The sequence below is a fragment of the Rhamphochromis sp. 'chilingali' genome, assembly GCF_963969265.1.
Source record: "Rhamphochromis sp. 'chilingali' genome assembly, chromosome: 20".
NCBI classification, from domain to species: domain Eukaryota; kingdom Metazoa; phylum Chordata; class Actinopteri; order Cichliformes; family Cichlidae; genus Rhamphochromis; species Rhamphochromis sp. 'chilingali'.
The window spans coordinates 29,894,777-29,920,371 of NC_137947.1; the positions used below are offsets into that span (position 1 = coordinate 29,894,777).

Consider the following 25,595-nt stretch of genomic DNA (forward strand, 5'->3'; position numbering starts at 1 on the left):
GCAGTCAAGCCAGCCTCCAGTTTGTTTTACGTTCCCTGTGTATTCAAAGTATTACGGGAATGGATGTGGAAACCGGATTTCAAAATAAAAGCCAACTTCGAGTGAATTAACAGATATGTTAAGAACATAATAACATATAATTTAGGCTTTTTTTTTTTTTTTTTACAAACTCTAATGTTAGATCTATATGACACAGCCTTGTACCCTAATTGTGCCCTGTCACTATCAAGGCCATCTTATTTTGGATTTCAAAGTAAGAGCCCTGTGAATCTTCATTTTTGAACTACTCTTTCAATGACTTAATAATGCTCTTAAAAGCAAAAGTCGTATTTCCAAATACTATTTGAACTTTATATCAACACTTTCCAACCACAGTCTTTTTACAGTGATACCATATCAATATCAAGTCAGTCTGATTTTGCCTTTCATAGTAATGGCCCTTTGAAATTGTCCATAATTGACTTAATCTTCTAACGATTCAAAATGCTCTAAAATGAAAAATTCTTGTTTCCACAGGGTAATTCCACCTTAGATCAACAGTATACAGCCCCACAGTGATACCATATCAATGTCAAGTCATTCTGATTTTGCCTTCCAAAGTAAAAGCCTTTTCAAATTGTCCACAATTGACCTAACTTTCAGTGATTTCAAAATGCTCTAAAATGAAAAATTCTTGTTTCCACAGGGTAATTCCACCTTAGATCAACAGTATACAGCCCCACAGTGATACCATATCAATATCAAGTCATTCTGATTATGCCTTCCAAAATAAAAGCCTTTTTAAATTGTCCATAATTGACCTAACTTTCAGTGATTTCAAAATGTTTTAAAATGGAAATTTCCTGTTTCCACAGGGTAATTCCACTCCAGATCAACAGTATACAACCTCACGATGTTACCATATCAATATCAAAACATTCTGATATTGCTTTAAAAAATAAAAGCATTTTCAAACTGCCCATATCTGAGTTGCTCCTGGAACAATTTCAAAATGCTCTAAAATGGCACATTCCTGTTTCCACAGGGTAATTCCACTTTAGATCAACAGTATCCAACCCGACAGTAAAACCATGTAAATTTCATGTTGGTCTGATTTCGCCTTTCAAATTAATGGCCCGTCGAATTTGTCCATATGTGATATACTCTTTCAATTATTTCAGAATGTTTTAAAAATGAAAATTGCTGTTTCAACACATATTGGGTTTTCATTTTGAAAAGCAAAATCAGACTCAATTGATTATGACAGAATTGAATCATAAAGATGATGTAAAAGGAAGCTGAAATTGCCACTAGGTTGTAATTGATAGTACGTTTATATTTTAAGTCTGTGGAAAGATGTCATGGTTGGTTTGCAAGCTGTTTTGTAATTTCTTTATTTAGAATGACATCTTTCCACAGACTTAAAATATAAACGTACTATCAATTACAACCTAGTGGCAATTTCAGCTTCCTTTTACATCATCTTTATGATTCAATTCTGTCATAATCAATTGAGTCTGATTTTGCTTTTCAAAATGAAAACCCAATATGTGTTGAAACAGCAATTTTCATTTTTAAAACATTCTGAAATAATTGAAAGAGTATATCACATATGGACAAATTCGACGGGCCATTAATTTGAAAGGCGAAATCAGACCAACATGAAATTTACATGGTTTTACTGTCGGGTTGGATACTGTTGATCTAAAGTGGAATTATCCTGTGGAAACAGCATCTTTCAATTTAAGAGCATTTTGAAATCGTTAAACGAGTAGGTCGTCTACGGGCAATTTGAAAATACTTTTATTTTGGAAGGCAAAATCAGAGTGACTTGATCTTAACATCGTATCTCTGTGGGGTTGTATACTGTTGATTTAAAGTGAAATTATTCTGTGGAAACAGAAAATTTCCTTTTTAGAGCATTCCGAAATCACTGAAAGTTAGGTAAGTTATTGGCATTTTCAACAGGCCATTATTTTGGAAGGCAAAATCAGAATGACTTGAAATTGAAGTAGTACCATGGTGTGGATGTACACTTTTGATCTAACATGGATTCATCCTGTGGAAAGAGCAAGTTTCATTTTTAGAGCGTTCTGAATTCTTTAAAAGAGTAGGTCGTATATCGGCAATTTGAAAAGTCTTTTATTTTGGAAGGCAACATCAGACTGATTTGATATTGATATGGTATCACTGTGGGGTTGGATACTATTGATCTAAAGTGGAATTATGCTGTGGAAACAGCAATTTTCCATCTTAGAGCATTTTGAATTCGCTCCAAGAGTAAGTCATATATGGGCAAATTGAAAAAGCTTTTATTTTGAAAAGCAAAATCAGACTGACTTGAAATTGACATGGTAACATCGTGAGGTTGTATACTGTTGATCTAAAGTGGAATTACCCTGTGGAAACTGAAATCTTCCTTTTTAGAGCATTCTGAATTCACTGAAAGTTAGGTAAATTATGGGCATTTTCAACAGGCCATTATTTTGGAAGGCATAATCAGAATTACTTGAAATTGATATGGTAACATCGTGAGGTTGTATACTGTTGACCTAAGGTGAAATTATCCTGTGGAAACAGCAAAATTCTGTTTAAGAACATTTTGAAATCGTCAAAAAAGTAGGCCGTATATGCTCAATTTGAAAGGGCATTTATTTTGGAAGGCATAATCAGAATGACTTGATATTGATATGGTATCACTGTGGGGCTGTATACTGTTGATCTAAAGTGGAATTACCCTGTGGAAACAGGAAATTTCCATTTTAGAGCATTTTGAAATCACTGAAAGTTAGGTCAATTATGGACAATTTAAAAAGGCTTTTATTTTGGAAGGCATAATCAGAATGACTTGATATTGATATGGTATCACTGTGGGGCTGTATACTGTTGATCTAAGGTGGAATTACCCTGTGGAAACAGGAATTTTCCATTTTAGAGCATTTTGAAATCACTGAAAGTTAGGTCAATTGTGGACAATTTGAAAAGGCTTTTACTTTGGAAGGCAAAATCAGAATGACTTGACATTGATATGGTATCACTGTGGGGCTGTATACTGTTGATCTAAAGTGGAATTACCCTGTGGAAACAGGAAATTTCCATTTTAGAGCATTTTGAAATCACTGAAAGTTAGGTCAATTATGGACAATTTAAAAAGGCTTTTATTTTGGAAGGCATAATCAGAATGACTTGATATTGATATGGTATCACTGTGGGGCTGTATACTGTTGATCTAAAGTGGAATTACCCTGTGGAAACAGGAATGTGCCATTTTAGAGCATTTTGAAATTGTTCCAGGAGCAACTCAGATATGGGCAGTTTGAAAATGCTTTTATTTTTTAAAGCAATATCAGAATGTCTTGATATTGATATGGTAACATCGTGAGGTTGTATACTGTTGATCTGGAGTGGAATTACCCTGTGGAAACAGGAAATTTCCATTTTAAAACATTTTGAAATCACTGAAAGTTAGGTCAATTATGGACAATTTAAAAAGGTTTTTATTTTGGAAGGCATAATCAGAATGACTTGATATTGATATGGTATCACTGTGGGGCTGTATACTGTTGATCTAAGGTGGAATTACCCTGTGGAAACAAGAATTTTTCATTTTAGAGCATTTTGAAATCACTGAAAGTTAGGTCAATTGTGGACAATTTGAAAAGGCTTTTACTTTGGAAGGCAAAATCAGAATGACTTGACATTGATATGGTATCACTGTGGGGCTGTATACTGTTGATCTAAGGTGGAATTACCCTGTGGAAACAAGAATTTTTCATTTTAGAGCATTTTGAATCGTTAGAAGATTAAGTCAATTATGGACAATTTCAAAGGGCCATTACTATGAAAGGCAAAATCAGACTGACTTGATATTGATATGGTATCACTGTAAAAAGACTGTGGTTGGAAAGTGTTGATATAAAGTTCAAATAGTATTTGGAAATACGACTTTTGCTTTTAAGAGCATTATTAAGTCATTGAAAGAGTAGTTCAAAAATGAAGATTCACAGGGCTTTTACTTTGAAATCCAAAATAAGATGGCCTTGATAGTGACAGGGCACAATTAGGGTACAAGGCTGTGTCATATAGATCTAACATTAGAGTTTGTAAAAAAAAAAAAAGCCTAAATTATATGTTATTATGTTCTTAACATATCTGTTAATTCACTCGAAGTTGGCTTTTATTTTGAAATCCGGTTTCCACATCCATTCCCGTAATACTTTGAATACACAGGGAACGTAAAACAAACTGGAGGCTGGCTTGACTGCAAGTCTCGAATTGGAGGCTGGCTTGACACAAGTACCGATCTGCGTCTGACCGCAACATTTGTTTGGATGTGTTTGAACTATTTCAGCTTTTACTTTGAAAATACCAGGAAATAAGCAAATTCTTTATGCAATCATTGTTAGAAAAAAAGGGGGAAAAAAACAGGCAGAACGACAACTGAGCTGAGCGCGTGAGACAGTCAGCAAAAACACACCGAAAAAACAGGCCCAGGTAACAGCGGCGCAGGAGGAGAGGGAGGCTCGGGACATTCAGTTCTTTCACAGAGAGGGAGGAAACCCCTCAGGATCACTTCCCAAACACACACTGGGAATATTTCTCCAAACTTCTGATAGATTTCATTTAAACCAGCATGGCTGCTGCGCTATTCAGAGCTGCAACAGGACTGAGTGTCAGAGTAGGTATACTTTATTTTTACATTTATTCTGTAGCTGATAGAACGAGTTTGTGTCTGCAGCTTCTCATTACTTTACAGCTGATTAACAGCCTGGCATGCACACACACACACACACACACACACACACACACACACACACTGATAACAAGTTTTAGTTTTATTCCCTGAAACTCTGTAACATCCTAATCCTCAGATCATCACTGAGAGAGCTCTAGGGACTGATATTGAGAGGCCCCACATGAAACCGAATCATTTTATTGTAAATGAGTCCAGTTTAGATTAACTGGGCTCTGGTTTTCAGGCTCATGAGTAACGCTGTGCTCTAATAAAGATGGCAGTGGCGCTCAGTCACGGAGTCTAAGCGTGGTTTTATACTAAATAACTGCAAGTATTTAGACTAATCATTTTACACAAGTTAACCAGTCAAATTGGATCATGGTTATTGTTTCATAAGCTGGAGATCATTTATGCAAGTAGTTTAATATCTGCATATTAAATAACCCAGACTTTAAAGCTGCTAAATGTTTGTAATGTGCAATAAAAAGTAGGCGCAGACATTTGCAACATATTTCTATCTGCACTTAGTTGTATATACAATTAGACTTTTTACCACTCATGTTTTTGAGATTTTGTTTAAAATACTGCTTATTATTTCCACTACTGTAGCAAATACAATGAAATCTCGTCATGTGCACTGTAAGGTGGAAATTTGAATTTAATTAAAGTTCTTCTGGCTACTGTTTGTAAAATAAACTGTTACCACCAGGGGGCAGTGTTTTACCAGTGGGCGTGTAAAATGTTCTCAGACCTGTTCTTTTTTCTTTCTTTCTTTTATCCCTTTCCATTTTTTATGTTTGTCTTTTCCAAGGCCATCCTGGAAATGAGAGTGTGACGTAATTCCAAGTCAGTCCACCAAATAGGTCTGACCTGACCATCTGACATTTAAATGAAAAAATCCAAGGGAATATGCACAATTTTGTATCCCTACTCTTATTTGGTTTCTTTAACAAAAATAATAATAAAAAAAAATCTCAAAGGATGAAGGCAGAGCACAAATCCTCTTTGGGCTTATGTCAGGAAGGGCACCCGACATAAAACTGCCAAATCAAACAATTGGTGACCCCATGTAGCAAGAGGGCATGAAGATGGGCTGTTTTAGATGTTACTGCTACTCTCAAACTTTTTGAGAGATGTTTTTTAAATTATTATTGTGTAAAATGCTTCCTAAGCTTAAGGTTTTTCAAAATTTTGAGGCTAAATATCGGGTACTATGGCTATTAATCGCCTATTAATCCCAAATCAGATGAATGGGGGAAAACACTTCCATTTAACTTTATTTCGAGAAAATAACTAAAAATTTCGAGTCATGGATCCTTTGTTTTTGTGGTGGAAACGGGCTTCCATAAGATTCTGTTAATATTATATCAAAAAAAATTGTGATGGTGTTTTTCTCTTATTTTTATATTATATTTATGGACAACAGGCAAAGATTGTTTCAGAAGCAGAGCGAGATAAGTTTCAGTTTATGCAATATAAGCATTTTCTCGCGTGTACTGAGTACTATTACAACACATAACGCCCATTGTAAGAATAAAATACTCTAGTCCCACCTCACAGGCCCTTTTTAGGCACGGTCTTGAAAACCATTCACAGCAGATGGATGCCCCTCCCTTCAGCTGGCGGCTTCTTCCTGCTAAAAGGCAGTTTTTCCTTCCCACTGTTGCCAAAGCATCTGCTTATAGGGGGTCATATGAGTGTTGGGGTTTACTCTAATTTCGTTGTTAATTTGAAAGTAAATGACATTAAAAAAATGACAGTTTTACAATGAAATGTGAGCATTCATGATTTATGTGTGGTTCTGTATGTGTGCATGTTCAGCGGATCCACGGGGAGTTTTGTAGAGTGATGTGGACGCCACAGGCTGCTCGGTTCAGCTCCAAACCATCAGACAGAGACCCGCCACGCAGAACACACATCAGTAAGAAAACACACGTCCTCTCCTTTTGTCTTCTTTTGGCAGTCTAGACAGAGGCTGGAAACAAGGTCACAGAGAGAGACACACAAAGAAAAGTACGGTATGCAGCAAAGGTCGCAGCAGACGAAGGGTATAGGAGTTGATTTTGGGGGTTATTACACTTCCTGTTGTGCAGAAATTGCCTGCAACTAAAGATAGTCCTCAGTGAATAGGAATGAGTGCGATAGCTTAAAACAATTACATCTGTTTCCAGTCAAAAGTTCCACATTTCATGCAACTGCAGTATAAAAATCCTCTAAACAAAAGTAAAACAGCTCTCATGTACTCCAGCCTTCCAGTCTCCAGTTTTAGTTTCCCTGACAGGGAAGACGATTTTGCATTCTGCTAATGCGTGCTGAGTGGCCTGTTAAGAATGCATGACAGGACACATTCTTTTGATGGTATTCATCTGCAAAAAATAACTAGGTTTAATTAAACCACAACATAAACGTGCGTCTGTATAAGAAGCAGGTGTTTATGGTGGGCGAAGGTTACTTCTAAAAATCAAAATGGTGCTGTGGTCTGATGTGTCCATAACACTAACAAAAAGTACTGCTATGTGCTAGAAACTTGTTAAAATCTAATAACATAACTGTATCTGTTATCTCAGCTCCTGCTTTGATAAAATATGAAGAAGATTATTTACCCCACGGAATAGAAACTGCTCACAGTCTTCTCTCTGCTGACAGAGAAAGCCAAGGCCCAGCCTGCAGAAGAAGCTGATAAAGGTCTGGACAAATTCTTCTCTGAAAGGAGGCCAGCCACAGCGCCCCCTGCTGTTGGTGAAGGTCAGTACATTCAGGATGTGCTTAGTCAGGGTAACAGTTGGTAGACACGACTTAGTGGTGTAATAGTGGTGTAATTAATTCACTGTAAATATATGAGTAAAATGTTTCTACAAACAGCTTTTTTGTGCTGCTGCTTGGTTAGGAAACCAAAATGTATCCATTAAAAACAGAACTGGGAGTTTTAGGAGGGCTAATGGAACAGTCATCATCTTAAGATTAGTACAATCTGATTCAAAAAGCTGAAGTGGGTATCAGTGAAACCAGCTGATGTATTCAGATCTGTGTTACGCTCTGTTTATCATGGCAGGAGAGCTCATATAGCATAGCGGACGCTAACAGTAAAGGGTCTAAATTTGGCAGTAATGACTGCGTGCAAAAACAAAAACGTTTCTTCTTTCTTGTATGTTTATAAAATTTTTGGCTGCATGCATAAACCTGTCAGAGTAGTATATGGAGTATGATAAAGGTAGTGACAAATTCCTGCTTGCTTGCTACTGAATCACCTAAAAGAAATCCATTATTTCTACACAATAATTAACAAAAACCCAGGAAAGGTGAGAAGGTTTCACTCTGGTTAAAGACCTTTTTTCTTGCAGAGCTTTCCAAAGCTGCCGCCATGATAAATACCAGCTCAGCCCAGGATCCACATGAAGCAGCTAACAGAGACTCTTTGGAGAAAGAAGAGGAGAAAGCCAGCAAAGCAGAAGCCATGATACCTGAGTCAACTTTAGCAGAAGTGAAGGCTGATGTGGGGAGTCTTGAAGCTGACGCTCTGCAAGAAACATGTGACTCGCTCCAGAAGGGAGCTGAGGAGCTAGCAAAAGAGTTGGAAGTGAAGATGCCAATAGAAGATGTTTCTGTTTCTGAAGGTGCAACAGAGGTGGACAATTTAACACTAGATTCCATCCCTGAAGCTGCGGATACACTGGAAGCTGAAACATCAGCAGTCCCTGAAGCTGTGATTGGATCTGAGCAAGGACCGATACAGTCGTCTGACACTGACCAGGAACTGAGACTAAACGATGGGGTGATCAATCAGAACAAAGTAAAAGGGGCAGCGGAGCCCGAAGGAAATGTTTTGGAGGCCATGTCTCTTGAGTCTGTGACCTTGGCTGAAGTTGAGGTGTCTTTGGGAACTCTGGAAAGCGAATCTCTGAGTGAAACCTCGACTTATCTGGAGAAAGAAGCTGCAGTTCTTGCTGTAGAGAAGAAGATGGAGGTAGAGGAGGAAACCACTACCAAAGAGATGACTGAGGCTACACACGCTGACCCTCTGTCTCTGCCTGAAGTCGTTTCTCTGCCTGAAGATGTGCAGACTGATGCACTGATGGAGAAGCTGCTCTTTACTGTTCCTGCTAGCGTAGAGGGTGCACGAGAGAGCCCGATTATTGAGGAGGCTGTAACAGCAGGCAGTCCGGATGGTAAGTTAAACTCCTGTGAGCGGTGAAGCGATGGTAGAAGAAACAGCTTCTTAAAGGCAAACTGATATTTGGTACGTTAGTTGGTTTTCTTACCAAGAGCTAGATCCAGGAGAGTCACATTAGTTTAACTGAAATCCAGTTTGAACACACACAGCACGCGTTAACGGGGCAAATCTCTGTTAGCGAGTAAATGCGGATCGCCCCGTGCGCGGGGCTGCACAGCATCAACGCATTAGCGCTGTAGGCTCGTTAACGCGTTAGCGCCGTGCAACCCCACGCACGGGGCGAGCCGCATTTACTCGCTAAGAGAGATTTGCCGTGTTAATGGAGTTATGGCGTTAACGTCATTTTAACGAGATTAACGCTGACAGCAGTACTTCTTACAGGTTAAAGTTTCAGAGCTTGGGTTTGACTTTAGCCATGGATCTAATGTGGAGAAAATAAATAAATAAATAAATAAATAAAATGGGATCCAAAATTAATCCGTGCGGTACACCACAAATGTGTGAAGATGAATAACACTAGATAACATTTCCAAACATTCAACTTACATATTCATTTAAAATAAGTAAAAATTAAACTGTAAATTGTCATTTGTCTTCAGTATAGGAAATAATTAAATGCTTAATATTTATTAGCTGGAAAAACAGGACAAATGGTTGTTATTACATAAAGTGTCATGTTTCGGCTGTGTGCAGGCAGGAGAAGGACCCAAACGCAAAACTCACGACAACAAAATTAAACTCAAAAAGCTGCTTTATTGCAGAATGACATGGAAAAACTAAACTAAACTAAACTAAACTAAGACATGGATAAACTGACACACAGGGAAACACAGCTATGAGGGAGACTATGACACTGTCAAAGAGAAACACAGGGCTTAAATACACTGAGGGATAACGAGGGAATGAGACACAGGAAGAGAGCACAGCTGGGAGTAATCAGGCTGGACAAGACAAGGGAAGCCAAACTAGAAACACTGACATGAGACACGGACCTTCAAAGTAAAACAGGAAACACACTGACTGAACTCTAAACATGTAAACGTAACAGCAACTGGGGAGACAGAACATAGGAACCTGAAACATGGTACAGAAAGGCACAGTAGACACAACATGGAACACAGTGAAGCCATATTACAAGAACTAAGCCGATGATAACCATAACTGAAACCTAGGGAAATAATAACTATAAAGATCAAAACAGCACAACCCACATGAACATAATGAACTCACAGGGAAAGAGTAAAACTAAATACAGTGAACATAGAAACACGAGACCTCTTCAAAATAAAACAGGAAACATAAGACGCAGACATGACAACCTGAACTAGACAATGTAAGACACAGACATGAAACACATGAAGGGCAAGGGAGACTTAACAGGGGTTGGAGGACACAAGGGGAATCTAATAACAAAGAACTATAACAACCTAGGCATGATAAAAACTTAGAAAACCTAAAGGGCTTAAATATGAACATAAACTAAAACTCCAAAACGCTGGGCCATGAGACCCAGGATCGTGATATAAAGTGGTTACCTCTGGTGACAGAGTAGGCTCTTTTTAGAGGTTAATAATGAAATCAATGAAATTAAATGTACTTGATGCCAACCCACCTTATAAGATGACATTATCTCCACCATTATTTTCTATTTAAGTGAAGCCTCACACTCAGTTTACAAGCCAACTGAAATGTGGTTGGATTTCAGAAGACTTGTTGGGACTGACTTCTCACCAGCATCATGTCAGTGGTAACAACGACTCAACTATTATGTTCTCCAACTGGGAACACATATTTCAAGAAACTCCCTTTTTGCTTTGTATGTAGTGTTATGAAGCTTAAGGGCACAGTGCTTATACTGCTGTATGTATGATGATGACTAAGGTTTGTATACAAATACCATATAATTCATTCGTAATACTCCTGTATGGGGGCTGATGGATGTTGTGGGGTTAAACGTAGTTGAAAACACTGAAATATAAACTCTGTGATGAAGACCTTCATTCAAACTTTGACAAAAGCAGATAAAAGGCAGGAAGGGTTTTCAGTTTTTCTATAAAATTCCAAGGAATGTGTCAACTAAAGCTCTGGACCTACGTACTTTACACTGTCCTGTTTCTTCAGTTGTAACAGCTTCTGTTGATAACGTGGCTGCAGAGTCAGATCATCCTCCAGCTCCTCCTCTTCCTCTGAAAGAGGAGCTGCTGGTACAAGAAGAGGAAGGAGCCACAGGAGATAAAGAAGATACAGGGACACACACAGGTAAAGAGCACAGACATATACAGCTATAAGGTGGTTTGTCTACATTAAAGTACATTTTCTGTCCTAATGGTGTCTGTGTTTTGTTGTCTCACTTTGATCATGCTGTATTTTCCAATGACCAGTATCAGCTGGGAGTCAGAAAATGTTGTTTTAATGTGTGTTTTTCAGATTTGGATCCTGTGCAGAGACTCTTCCTGGAGAAGATCAGAGAATACACTAACATGCACAGGTAGAGAGATAAAGAGTTACAGTTGAATTTAATAGGAAAAACATTTAGAGAGTCTACATTACAGCTAGAATAACCAACACATTAATTATTGTACATTTCCTCAGAAGCATTATCCACACTACCAGATATAATTATCTGTCTGAATCCCATTATCAGAAAATCAACCGTAATTACATTTTCTCTAAGTGTCTGCCAGGTATTGGCCACATGTGGACTGTTTATTCCTACTGTTTGTTCCATGCTACATGTATTCTTATTTAACTTTGAGTATTCCTTTCCTCAAACTGTATGAGTGAAACTCTTTAACTGGAAGCAAGCCGTGTAAAGAGACATCAGCTGATTTGTCATCTCACTCTTTAAGGTCGAATGCAGGATTCCTGGAGGCGGAGCCAGATTACCAAAAAAACCTGTCAGAGGAGACGGCTAAGCTCCAGAGAGTCTATGGAGGAGGAGACCTCAGCAGCTTCCCTCAGTTCACCTTCAATGGTGAGAGTGATGATGAAGGGAGTGATGGGGAATGCTCAGTGACATGGCATTGTGGAGTGTATGAGAAATCCACCTGGACTGTGTATAAAGTATAACGCCGCTCTGTTCCAACCTTTTCAGGTGGCAAATTGCCCTCATAAAATAGATTCATGAATGGGAAAAAATTGGAGCTGTACTGCATGATTTGGGGATCTGGCTTAAATTAAAGTGAGGAGAGACCCTGGGACAGGACCAAGACATACTGCATTCATATCCCCCAGAAGATCTGCGGGTGGTGGCTGGGTACAGGGAGGTCTGAGTGTCTCTACTTAGACTGCTAGATGGATAAGCTGCAGGTTGTAAAATACAGCGTGTTGTCACATAAATCTGATTGAGATCCTTAATTCCAAATATCGCATTGGTGGATACCTAATCACAGCAGCAGCTAGAAGTATGATGGGGAAAAACAGAAACATCCACCCAAAAGGGGAGAATTTCAGTTCAGTTTTATTCACATCGTGCCAATTTGCAACAACAGTCACCTCAAAATGTTCTTTATTGTAAGGTGGAGACACTACAATGAGCAAGAAGTTGGTGACAGTGGAAAGTAAAAACTCCCTTTTAACAGGAAGAAACCTCCCTTTGATTTATAGTAGGAATACAAGAGGAAAACTTTTTTTAAAAAGCTGTTTAAAATGTATAGAAATGCTCAGAATATCTCCCTGTGGAGATGATTCTCTTTGGAATCTTATGATGCTGCTGTTCTGTAGCACTGCTAATGATGGGCAGTAACATGACAAAAATGTTACAAGATAATTAAAAGAAATTAACACACTTCTGCTGTTTTCTCTCTAGATCCCAAATTGGACCAGGAGTCCAAATGATCTGTAAATGGTGCCTCCAACTCTCTACACTCTTCCTCAACCTCTCCCTCTCCATTAACTCCTCAATTCATCTTTATTCCAAGGAAGAAAAAAGAGGAAGCATATGCATTGAAATCTAACGGTGTGGTTCTCTGGCTAAAATGTGGGGAACGTGTTACTTGTGGGTGTTTGTTTTCTGTGTGATGTCCAGTACTGAAATTTATTAGATTAAAACACAAAAAAAGCATTTTTTTAAATGTTCAGCAGCATTTGTGTGTGTGTGTGTGTGTGTGTGTGTGTGTGTGTGTGTGTGTGTGTGTGTGTGTGTGTGTGTGTGTGTGTGAGAGAGAGAGAGAGAGAGAGACGCAATTAAAGTATAACACACAATGCCTCATTGAACAGCAGATGGAGCTGTCAGCCACATCGCTCTCATTTGGCTCCATTTATCTTCCATATACCTCTCTGTTTCTGCACCTTACACCCTCACATTTCTCTGTATTCTCTGCATATGTGAGCTATCTTTTTCTGTGTTGCCTCTCTCAGTTTTGGCATGTGGTGACAGAAGCAGCACTTGTCACTTCAAACCCCCAGCCCCCACCCACCATCCCTCAGTCACGACTCTGTCATAGAGATGGTGTGAGTCATAAAACGCCAAAAAAAAAGAACACAGCACCAAACTACATCCTAAAAAAAATCCAAATCCTAAATTTTGCTCTTGCTTTGGCCATTTACGTGTTAATCATTTATTTTACCCTGCATCTGAATAATAAGTTAATGTAAAATGTTATCCACAATAATTCGGCTGTATACAGAATAGAATTAAATAGAACTAAATAGAAAAAATAAGAGCTCATTCATTCAAATCCAGCTGTGCTGACGGGGATGCGCTAGTGGTGTTGACGTCAGTCGTTAGGCGGTCACACAGAATGCCTGTGTAGAATTACGGCGAGCGCGCGTGCGTGTATGTGTGTAAATTTTGTCCTTGCTGCGCGCGACCGTTCGGTTGCCTGGGTCAACACACGAAGGACTTTGATATCAACACTGCACAAAGTACACACAGCGCTTACTGTAAATAAAACGGTTCCCGCTGTTTGTGTGTGCGCGCGCGTGTGTATCATTGGCGTATCCGCGCGACACCCCTCTCTCCACCTCCCGACGTCACCGCTCTCCATCACTCGTTAAGGGCTCCGGCTACAACCAGCGCTCACACAGACGTACGCGCGCGCACAGCCGCTAGCCAGCAGGCTAACTACCGTTTCCTCTTTCCCTACCGGCGGTGCGGTCGTTGCGTTCAAACTGTGTTTTCCCGGTGTTGTTATGTGAAGACGTGACTCTCGTCGAATAACGGAGAATATTTATCTGCATCTCTTCCTCGGCTGACCGGGAGCCGCCATGGAATGCCGCGTCCTGTCCATACAGAGCCATGTAGTCCGGGGATATGTGGGCAACAAGAGCGCCTCTTTCCCGTTACAGGTAAATACAATTTGCATGCACCCGTTTTCGGACAACGAGCGACCAGACGCTCGTTATCGGACACGACCCTGTCTGACGTGTTTCACTGCCCTTTGCCAACAAAATCCGACTGCGACACTCTTATCAGCGCCAAACAGGAACGTGTAAATGGCTAATTAGATGGTGGAAAGTTAGTACAGTCTTGGATGCGTTTATTTATGGCTCCGGTTAGTTGTAATTTCCCAGCTGTGAGAGTGAAAAGCGGACATAATCGACGGCGATGTTAGATGTGCAACGAGAATCTAAAAATAACTGTGTAGTAGCCCAGATATTGAGGGACAGCCGCGACGACAGGTGTCGTGCATAATACCCCCCCAAACCTGTGCATCCTTATCAGAGATGGGAATGTTAATCAGCAGAGGTGTTTTTTTCTACCAGCGTCTTCGTTATCTGCACATTTAGCCACCAAATGAAGAGGAAAGTCGTTATCTGCTAGAGAAATTGCGGCGCGACACATGTCATTGAGGGTGTCCGATAATGGAGCAAGGTGTTCTTCATCATAATCCGTGGAGAGAAAACACGAGGCTGTATATTTAAGCTGTATAAAAACGTGTAGCCTACCAGTACTTTTTGAATGAATCATCCAACAGTGATCAACAGCCTGAGGATTTGCATACAAAACCAGTGCAGTTATAATATGTCCTATTATTGTCATTACAAAACAAATATCGCAGTGAAAAAACCCTTAAACTATACCCTGCTTTACTACAATTTGAAAGTCTTCCTTGTGAATTGGATTGCACCCCCTGACATTAGATTTCCTTAAGGAAAGCAAGTGTGAATATTGAGCCAGAATTAAAATAAAGAAATGATTGGGCATGATTTTCAAGCCCTTTATTTATATTGATATAGCTAAAAGTCATAATCAAAGTATTAATCTGACTGAAGTAATGCTATAGAAGTTTTTGATCAAAATAAAACTTAAGTAACAGGACTCCTTGTGCAGAATAGCATACGATACATTAGTGCATCTGCTGGGTACCTTTTCTATAATAATACTGCATAATATACCTTTATATTTCTAGTTTCAATTCTGGAACATAATAGGTAACCAAAGCTTTAATATAAATGATGCAGAGTATCATTTGTAAAATTTAAAGTAGTAGAAGTAGAAAGACCAACAACACCACAGAACAAACCGCAAATGATGTGCAAGAACTTGGTGACAATGGGAACAAAGAACTCCCATTTACCAGGAAAATACCTCCCGCAGAAATTGGCTCAGGAACTGGAAACAAACAAAAGTGTTTGTCTCCTGAATCCAAACTGGAAGCTGCTTCCACAGCAGAGGATCCTGATCGCTCAAGGCTCTGCCTTCCATTCAACTTTTGGAAACTGTAGGAACTGCAAATAAGCCTGCAGTCTGGAAAGAGGCTGATATTGGAGAAATATGGCCTCTATTTGAGATCAAGGCTTTTCAGGGAGAACTTGATAATTAATAATTACAATAGGTCAAAGTAGATGTAACGAGTTTCATCAATACAAAGAAGGCAAATGAAAGAAGGCAGTCATAGCTATTAGCTGCACCACGTCTCATCATTCACAGTAATACTGAAAATTTTATTTACATGGTTATACAGTGTTATATCAGTGGTACCCTGATATAACACAAGACAAGCGCACACATGTCTGAAACTGAGAGAAATTTAGTAAAAGGGTAGTTATAATAACAACAAGGACACAGTTGGAAAGACACTTGGAGCTGTACTCCAAGTGTCAGGAGGAGCAAAATGGATGTAATTTACTGATGTGGTTACATGGTGTGGCAAAGTAGGGCTTTAGGAAACTGGTTGAAAAGCTTGACCCAAGATACACCATCCCGGGTAGAATATATATTTCATTTTAGTTTTATTAGGGACAAGCTATTAATTCAAAATCTCTGTTCACCTGTGTGTGTAACAGGTGAAAGAAAAATGCTTATTGCTGATACATTTAGGTTGTTAAATTACAATCATCTACCTGATGAAGGTCAACTGGACTGGAACCTTGTAGTTTAATAAATGTATTGGTGGTAAGCGACACCATGAGCGGGAACTGCATTTAATTGTTTTGGTGAAATGTTTTTATGTGACATACTTTTTTATTAAATTAAACAGTTGTGTTATACTTTTACTTAAAAGTCAGAGAGTTTTTATATCAGCAGAAATACTGTTATCACAGATTTGCTAAAAATTGTAAGATAATTTTGTACTTGATGGCCATACCTGGTTAGACACCATGATTCCATGATTTTTTGGGCTAACTATGATAGTAATTGCTAAGTAGTTTATTAACGTACCACACAAAAGAATTGAGCAGAAGTACTACGTTACATCCCACCAGTAGTCCTATCACCATCATTGAATAGTGTTAAGTATTAACAGTACTCAAGCCCAATAGGGAGGTAAAAGGAAGCTGGAAGTTGTCTTAATCACAAAGTGTTGCACTAATGATAAAGGTTGTAGAGCAACTTATTTAACAGTGGGAACAACTTTGCTGTGACAGAGTTTTGTCTGATAACAAACCACATGCTGTTTAATAAATGTAAAATGAAAGTTTAATGCAGCAGTATCTTGTACTTAAGATGTTTTGAAGAAAAAAAAAAACTAGGCAGATTAATAGCCTGTAACTCAGAAAGTCTTCGTACTGTGAAGGTAATTTTTTTTGTAATGGTCTTTGGATATCATATGATATATAACATTTGTTAGCTGATCATAACAAATGTTCAGCTGGTTCTGAATTGCTCAGGTCGGACTTTTTTTTTCCCAGATTCATAAAATGAAAATCATTTCATTACACATTATAATGTGGCTGCCTCATCACAACATTGGAAAGATGTTGGTTGGTTTGGTGTCCTCGTAGCATTTTGTTAGAGTTATTTATCTAACTAGGATTTCAAGTATGTTAATTTCTTTCCAACTTTACTTCTTCAGAAGTTAAGAAATGCCATTGTACAATTTTCTTGTCAGTTTCCCTGCTTCTTGTGAACTTGGCATTTTTTATCTTAAATTTGCCTTTTTGTACATCTGCCATTTTTTCTTTTTTCCTAAGAAATTTTCCTCTTTTGTTTCACATAATGCACCGTTTGAATCTAGAGTCTAAAGTTGGTCCTTTATAGTTAATTTGATATGTGAGACCTAGAGACCTAGTGTTCTTGCCATCAACTGACAGTGAAAATCTTTTCCTTTAGGATCTCTGATGTTTACAGTATATCACCTTTATTTACTGTATAGCACATTTAAACCAGGACATAGGATGATGCAGACGGATTGCTTTGAGCCTGTGATTATCTTGATTACACTGAGGATGGTTATAATTTTAGTGTGCCAGTAGTGATGCAGTCAGTAGTGGTAGTGAGGCGTTATCGGCCAACAGTACAGTACATCACCCTGAAAGACTGGAGCTTGTTGTAAGAAGGTTCAGGTTTATTTTTAGCTTGCATTACCCCAGGGTGAATTTTGCGGTTATCCCAGTGACTTGTAGGCTTTGATGCATGTCACCAGAGTCCAGTAGAGACACTAATGTTCAACTACTACGCCTGGTTAAGCCTGTTTATACAAGGCTAATACTAAAGCAGTCTTAACTAGTGCAATGTAAAGTGTACTGTAAAAAATTGTCATTATGGCTGCTTACAGCTTAGGTGAGTAGGATCACTGACACTTGTCCCTAAGTTTTCAAGACTGATGTTTTGGATTCATGATAAACGTCTGAATAGGTAACAAATTTGCTGGGTTGTAGGTTGTTTTTTTTCTTCAGTTTCTCCTTAATATTATTTTATAACACAATGGTAATGCAGCGTTAGCTGAGATGCTCAGATCCCTCTCTTTAGCCACCTCCATCAGCTCATTTGGGGGGAATACTAAGGCATTCCTTGACCAGCTGAAAGATTTACTCACTGTGCCTGGAGTCTACCCTGGTGCTTCCTGACAGGGCATGCTTGGAACACCTCAGCCCAGGAGGCATCCTAGTCAGATACCTGAACCACCTCACCTGTCTGTTTTTGTGATTGGAGCATTACTTTCCCCTTTTGAATTGCCTGAAACCAACTTAAACTCTTTCATGGCCTCACAAAGATCCTCCCACATGCATGTTTTTGCTTCAGCTGCTGTCAGAGCCACACTCTTAGCTTGCTGCTATCTGTCAGCTACCTCTGATATACCTCCGGGTAACCAAGCCCAGTACAACTCGTTCTTGAGCATGATGGATCCTTTCACCATCTGGTTTAGGGACTATTTCAATAACAGGCATCCACTACTTTGTGGCTGCAATTCTGTGCAGTTGCCTCGGCAGTGGAGGTACAAAATATGGTCTATTCAGTCTCAATGTCTCTGATATTCATTGTAATGCTTTTGAAGTTCTGCTGAAGGTGGGAATTGAAGATTTTGTGGACCAGCGCCTCTGCCTCTGCTGGATTCTCTCAGTGCACCTGCACAATAGGTTTAGGTTTGGGTGCACCAGGGCTGTCCACTATCCTCCTCTGCCACCTGATCCAACTCACCAGGTGGTGATCAGTTAACCGCTTAGCATCTCTCTTCACCCGAGTGTCTGAGACATATGGTCCCAGATCTGATGAAAGAATTACAAAATTGATATTGTTCTGCAATGCAGAGTGTCCTGGTGCAATAATTAACACGCTCATGCTTGAACATGGTGTCCATTATGAATACACTGATAAGCCTTGCTAAGAGAGCCAGCATTTGTGTTAGAATATCAAGAGTCTGCAAGAACATACATTTTCTAGGAGCTGCTCATGGTGCCAGTGTGTATAATGAGTGTGTCTGGATGGTGATTGCGGCAGACAGACTGTGTGAATGAACCACTGCTGATGCTTGTGGACATAAGCAAAAATTAATTAATTAAAAAAAGGGCAGTGTGTTAAATTTAGACTTCAATGGAAAACCCACAGGTCAATGAAGGAGAAAGTCTCACCATGCACAGTAACAACCATGATTCAGCTGGTGTCACAGATCAGAGAGAAGAAGATGATGATGGTGATGACAATGATGTCAGCGAGCGTGCCGGGCATCCCTCTCTCTTGTCACGACAGAGAATCTGTGGCATGTCAGCAGCCGGGAGACGGCAACATGAGAAAGCAGGGCTCTGATTGGCTGCCACAGGATTCCTCCTAATGACGTCAGAAAAGATGGAGACAGGCTGCCTTAAAGTTAAAGCTTCAGCTTTCACATAGAAACAGCATTCAAGGGCACTGGCACCCTCCATAATATCAAATAGCGATTTTTTTTTAACATTAAAAAATAATGAGTACATATAAATTTTACATCTTGATTTCTTTTAAGTGCCAGAAGTGGAAAGGAATAGTTCTTTCAAAAATAATGTCCAGAGTAACTGCACAAGAGAAGAGTGTAGCAGTTAAAGTGGAATAAGTGATCCTTATTATAAAACTTTTAAGTTATATCAGACTTTAGTGACATGCACCCACAGGTATGGGCATTTCCAAATAGGGGAGAAAAGCTGACTTTTATTTCTCACTCTGTTATATAAATCAAACTGAACTGAACAGTCATTGCAGAAGGATGGTGCCAGCGAAGTCACGATGCAGTAAAATTAGCTGTTGTGTTGCCTCAGATGTGATGAGCCAGAAGTGCAACTCGTTAATTGAACTCGTCTTTCGTCAGCTGTGAAAGGGGCTTCCTCGCAGGGGGAATTTACCAAAAGCTTTTCTCCAAGAAGGCAAAATGTTTAATTTTTTTAAATCTGTTAAGATCCTCGCCTTGAGTGAAAGCTTTCCCGTCAGCAGCGGTGCAAACAGTCTGTCAGTGACTTGAGGCCCATGAATAGAGCACGGGAAGATGTGACCTAAATAACATATTCTTAGACCCACCCATGTACATCCGCTGTAAATACACGGTTTTGCATCAACGGCCAATTTGGATCCACGCTGAGGCAAAAGAACACGCTGCGATAAATGTCAGTGACAGTTTGTGTAGTCACAGCAAAGAAACAGACGGGAGGTGATAGGCTGGAAGCTCAAAATCACTTCTGAATTGACTGAAATTTGAAAACTGAAGCTGAAAGAATTCCTAAATGGTAAAATCCAACCTCATCATGCATTTATTGACCACACCCACTACTACTATGAGTAACAACAGTCTTATATCTTGAATAGGATTGAAAGTAGCGTTATGCTCAAAGCTGCCATGTTTTTTTAGGTACATGCAGTCCAAAATGCTGCAAATGTTCTGCATATTATTTTACATTGATATTGAAACGTTAAAGTTATGGGGCAATTGTTTATTAATTTTCTTATAATGTAAAAATAGCAAACAACTTATTGTGAAAGTTACATACAGTGGGGCAAAAAAGTATTTAGTCAGCCACCGATTGTGCAAGTTCCCCCACTTAAAATGATGACAGAGGTCAGTAATTTGCACCAGAGGTACACTTCAACTGTGAGAGACAGAATGTGAAAAAAAATCCATGAATTCACATGGTAGGATTTGTAAAGAATTTATTCGTAAATTAGGGTGGAAAATAAGTATTTGGTCACCTCAAACAAGGAAAATCTCTGGCTCTCACAGACCTGTAACGTCTTCCGTAAGAAGCTTTTCTGTCCCCCACTCGTTACCTGTATGAATGGCACCTGTTTCAACTCATCATCTGTATAAAAGACACCTGTCCACAGCTTCAAACAGTCAGACTCCAAACTCCGCCATGGCCAAGACCAAAGAGCTTTCGAAGGACACCAGGAAAAGTATTGTAGACCTGCACCAGACTGGGAAGAGTGAATCTACAATAGGCAAGCAGCTTGGTGTGAAAAAATCAACTGTGGGAGCAATCATCAGAAAATGGAAGACATACAAGACCACTGCTAATCTCCCTCGATCTGGGGCTCCACGCAAGATCTCATCCCGTGGGGTCAAAATGATCATGAGAACGGTGAGCAAAGATCCCAGAACCACACGGGGGGACCTGGTGAATGACCTGCAGAGAGCTGGGACCAAAGTAACAAAGGTCACCATCAGTAACACACTACAACGGCAGGGAATCAAATCCCGCAGTGCCAGACGTGTTCCGCTGCTGAAGCCAGTGCATGTCCAGGCCCGTCTGAAGTTTGCCAGAGAGCACATGGATGATACAGCAGAGGATTGGGAGAATGTCATGTGGTCAGATGAAACCAAAGTAGAACTTTTTGGTATAAACTCAACTCGTCGTGTTTGGAGGAAGAAGAATACTGAGTTGCATCCCAAGAACACCATACCTACTGTGAAGCATGGGGGTGGAAACATCATGCTATGGGGCTGTTTTTCTGCCAAGGGGACAGGACGACTGATCCGTGTTAAGGACAGAATGAATGGGGCCATGTATCGTGAGATTTTGAGCCAAAACCTCCTTCCATCAGTGAGAACTTTGAAGATGAAACGAGGCTGGGTCTTCCAACATGACAATGATCCAAAACACACCGCCCGGGCAACAAAGGAGTGGCTCCATAAGAAGCATTTGAAAGTCCTGGAGTGGCCTAGCCAGTCTCCAGACCTCAACCCCATAGAAAATCTGTGGCGGGAGTTGAAAGTCCGTGTTGCTCGGCGACAGCCCCAAAACATCACTGCTCTCGAGAAGATCTGCATGGAGGAATGGGCCAAAATACCAGCTACTGTGTGTGCAAACCAGGTAAAGACCTATAGTAAACGTTTGACCTCTGTTATTGCCAACAAAGGTTATGTTACAAAGTATTGAGTTGTATTTTTGTTATTGACCAAATACTTATTTTCCACCCTGATTTACGAATAAATTCTTTACAAATCCTACCATGTGGATTCATGGATTTTTTTTTCACATTCTGTCTCTCACAGTTGAAGTGTACCTCTGGTGCAAATTACTGACCTCTGTCATCATTTTAGGTGGGGGAACTTGCACAATCGGTGGCTGACTAAATACTTTTTTGCCCCACTGTAAAATGAATGAGTGTTTATCAGAACTGAAGCACAGACTTCTTGGACAGCATGTACTTTGCAGTAAACCAAAATACTAGTATGATATTTAGATTAAAAATATACAATAACAAGTCAAACAGCAGCAGTTGTTTGATTATAGAGAAACTGCAGTCGAATTTGCTTTGGTCAGTAATTACAATTTGGATTATTTTAACATTAAAAACTGTTTTTTAAGAGGGGGAAATAGAGTGTTTGGGGTAGGGGAGTCAGGGACATCCAGTAGGAAGTTAGTCCCAGACTAGCAGGTGTTTTCGTCTGTAAAGGCAACTACTGGCTCCAGGTAGAGAGACAGAGAGGGACACCAGGATGTCCAGACAACAGTGGGCTTGATCCCTTTTGGAAATCTGCTCTGTAGCTACACAGGGAGCAATTTTCATTGCCACATTTAGCCATTTACCTCGCTTTATTTAGGAAATTTGCATTAAATATTTTGGCAAGGCAACGATCACTTGAGGTTTAAAGTGTAACATGATCACTGACAGTCCTGTAAGTTAGGACAACAGAAGACTCTCCTTGAAGGATAATGCAAATATTAATATATCAAAAAAGGTCATAATTCATTCAGTTCTGTGTGCACAGGAGTGTAATGTGACTGCAGTGAATTGTTCTGCATGTTAATCGTGTTTTCTGAATGCTTCACGCTGCTGAAATAAATACAGTGTCCCACCTTTCAGAAACCCGTACAAGGTCAAAGTTAATATCTACACTGTGTTCCTGGGTGGGTGGAGGGGCTCTTCTCTGAAAGAGGATTCTTGTATCTCAAAGTCACAGTCAGTTGAAAAGAACAAAGACCTCATTCACTCTGCCAGCTTTAGCTCAATTAAAATAAAGACATTCAGATAACAATTAACTCAGCACGTGGATGAGCCATGTGTGGGTGTCTCTCTCTCTCTCTCTCTCTCTGGGGTAATTTATAAAAACAAATCTGTTAAGAAACAGAGAGAGTGAGGACACCACGAGCTGTTTCTTGCAGATCTGTGTGCAGACTTCAGCAGAAGTTACATTTAGACGATGTCTGTATATCCATCAAGGTTAAATGAAGTCTAACAGTGTGTTTCTTTTTCCCTCCATTGCAGTTTGACTTTTTCATGTTCAACTTTACAGTACTAAAGTATTTTCAGCTCATTATTTTGCAGCTTTACTATGTTGATTTAATATCACAAACACAAAACAAAGGCACTGAGGCTATCTAGTTAGCTACAACTGAACCGCCAAAGTCAACCTGAGAAGGACTGTTCTTTAGTGAGCCTTTGCATTAAAAATGACAAATGACTATCCTCTCTTTGAGGTTGACTTGACACAATGGAGAAGTAACACATTATACATTAAACTCAATCAAACTGTTCACCCAGAAACCAATGTGTCTGCCCTTCTGTTCTTGTTCTGCTTTCATGAAGAAAATTAACTTGGTTAAGTCATCACAGATAATTTCTCCCACTGCTCAAAGGTGGGCAATTACTGCTTTGCCGCAACCAATAAACCCTTACTTGTGGAGAAAACTCAGATTAAATATTTTAATATGCAAACCAAACATGGTGATGGAATCATGACGATGTAATGACCATATTTCTAAATCTTTTTAATAATTGTTCTAGTACACTGCCAGTCTGTCGCAGGGCTAACACAGACTGACAAACAGCCATTCACACTCACATTCAGAATCACCAATTAACCTAACCCCCCCAACGGCATATCTTTGGACCGTGAGAGAAGCCAGAATACATGCAAACTCTGCACAGAAAGGCCCCAGCTAGATCAGGACCTTCTTGCTGTTAGGCAACAAAGCTAACCACTGGGCATCACTGTGCTGCCCGAGGGTCCAACTCCTCCACAATGAAAGCATCAATATTCCAGCAATGTTCCAGTTAAGACATAATGCTCTCGGTCTTTGAAAAGATGAAAGCTTTGTTAGGAATAAGTATATCTCACTAATGTCATAACCTGGTGCCTCACACATCATCACCAGTGAACTCCTTGTGGTACCTGAGACACACCAGCAGCCTGAGACTACAGAATGAAGTCTTTAAAACACAGCCGAGCTGTAAAAGTGTGTTCTCCTGATATCTTCTGACAACTGTTTTCTTTCTGTGTCTTCTGTTTTCAGCTTTTAGGGTTTGAGGTGGACTCAATCAACTCCGTCCAGTTCTCCAACCATACAGGTCAGGCCACTGACTTAGCCTGTGTATCTCTCAGTTCGTGCGTGCCTGCTTTATGTGGGTGTGTGTGAGTCAGTCAGTTCCCTCGGTGTCGTGATGAGGTGTTGGCGAGTGTTAACAGACATGGTTCCCTTCGAGGCAGCGACCGTGCCGAGGCTGACGACTCGACAGATAAATGAGTTTCTGTGGAGGTCAGCGGCTGCATGCTCAGACACCAGAACAGCTTGGAAACACAGATATAGCTGCAGGGAGATGAACGCCATTCACATTTTATACAAGCTCCATCTCTGTCTCTCTCTTATTGGACATGATGCTGCTGATCTGGTGCCATCTCTATTCTCTTTAAGAAGAATCATCTAAAGATCCCATTTCATGAAAAATTCATTTTTATACTTTTATGAGATTTTTTTAATATGAGCCGTGAAAATCTGAAGTTGCTTAATTGGCTCTCCAGTAAAACTGTTTTGTTTTTTTACATCCTTAAGCTTATTAGCTGTATGTTAAGGGGTTAAATAATTATGAAAGTTTATTGATGACTCTCAAAGTTTAAAATCTAATCAGTATAATTGAAAGAGATGTGTAAAATTTCTGCAAAGGCGTACTTGTGACAGAACTAATTTGATTTGAAGGAACTTGTATGATTGCAGTGATGATGCATCTTGTTACAGAGATGATGCAGACATCGCCTCTGGGCTGTCTGCATCATCTCTCTGTCACATTTAGCCATAATATTTGGATCTGATTGCCAGACGTGAGTGAATAATCTGCACCGTGTCTCCTTTGTCGCACTGATGTGTGGCCCCACTTCATGGAATCCAAGCTAACTGAACCTGAAGAATGAATCAGCTGTGAAAACAAACATATTTGTCCAGCTGTTGCTTGTTGCTTCATAGTGGAGTCAAGAAATAGTAGATCATAACAAAGGTTTGATTTTGTTTGTGGGTGGTAAACTAATTTATCTGCATATCTGATTTCACGTGACCTAAAAGACAGTGCGACCCCCTCGTGTTATGGTTTAATGCAACCGATTCCATACGGTTACTGCTGACTTAGCTGTAAGCTGAAAGTCTGATTGACGAGTGAACTGCTTTGAAGTCAGCCTCAGATTGTTTTGTACGGAGTTGTTATCGACACAGATAATAGTGAGCTTAAAAACAGTGAAAGTGACCTGTGGTGATGTTGCAGACTGAGGCTAAACATAATTGTAGGAGTTTTTGTAGGATAAGTGTCATGTGGGCGAGCCTGGAGCTTAAATGTAGCAGCAGCAGATGGTGGTATTTATATTTGCCTGTTGC

The 25,595-nt window shown here is 39.7% G+C and overlaps 2 protein-coding genes across 4 annotated transcripts in view; both read left to right on the forward strand.

Annotated features, from left to right (window-relative positions):
- The first annotated feature begins 4,279 nt into the window (after positions 1-4,279).
- Positions 4,280-12,917, forward strand: LOC308388613 (uncharacterized protein). The gene is made up of 8 exons (XM_080869447.1): positions 4,280-4,657; positions 6,536-6,635; positions 7,361-7,459; positions 8,056-8,880; positions 11,007-11,144; positions 11,313-11,373; positions 11,735-11,859; positions 12,694-12,917. The coding sequence occupies exons 1-8, from the start codon at positions 4,613-4,615 to the stop codon at positions 12,720-12,722; spliced, it is 1,422 nt and encodes a 473-aa protein (XP_080725573.1). The 5' UTR covers positions 4,280-4,612; the 3' UTR covers positions 12,723-12,917.
- A 423-nt stretch (positions 12,918-13,340) lies between these two features.
- pdxkb (pyridoxal (pyridoxine, vitamin B6) kinase b) overlaps positions 13,341-25,595 on the forward strand; it is a 30,170-nt gene continuing 17,915 nt past the window's right edge. Inside the window, exons 1-2 of one of the 3 annotated variants that reach the window (XM_080869449.1) lie at positions 13,341-14,174; positions 24,249-24,303. In XM_080869449.1, coding sequence (XP_080725575.1) covers positions 14,094-14,174; positions 24,249-24,303 — 136 coding nt within the window. In that variant the 5' untranslated portion in view covers positions 13,341-14,093. The remainder of the gene's footprint in view (positions 14,175-24,248; positions 24,304-25,595) is intronic. The other 2 variants (XM_080869448.1, XM_080869450.1) reach the window with 2 other exon arrangements.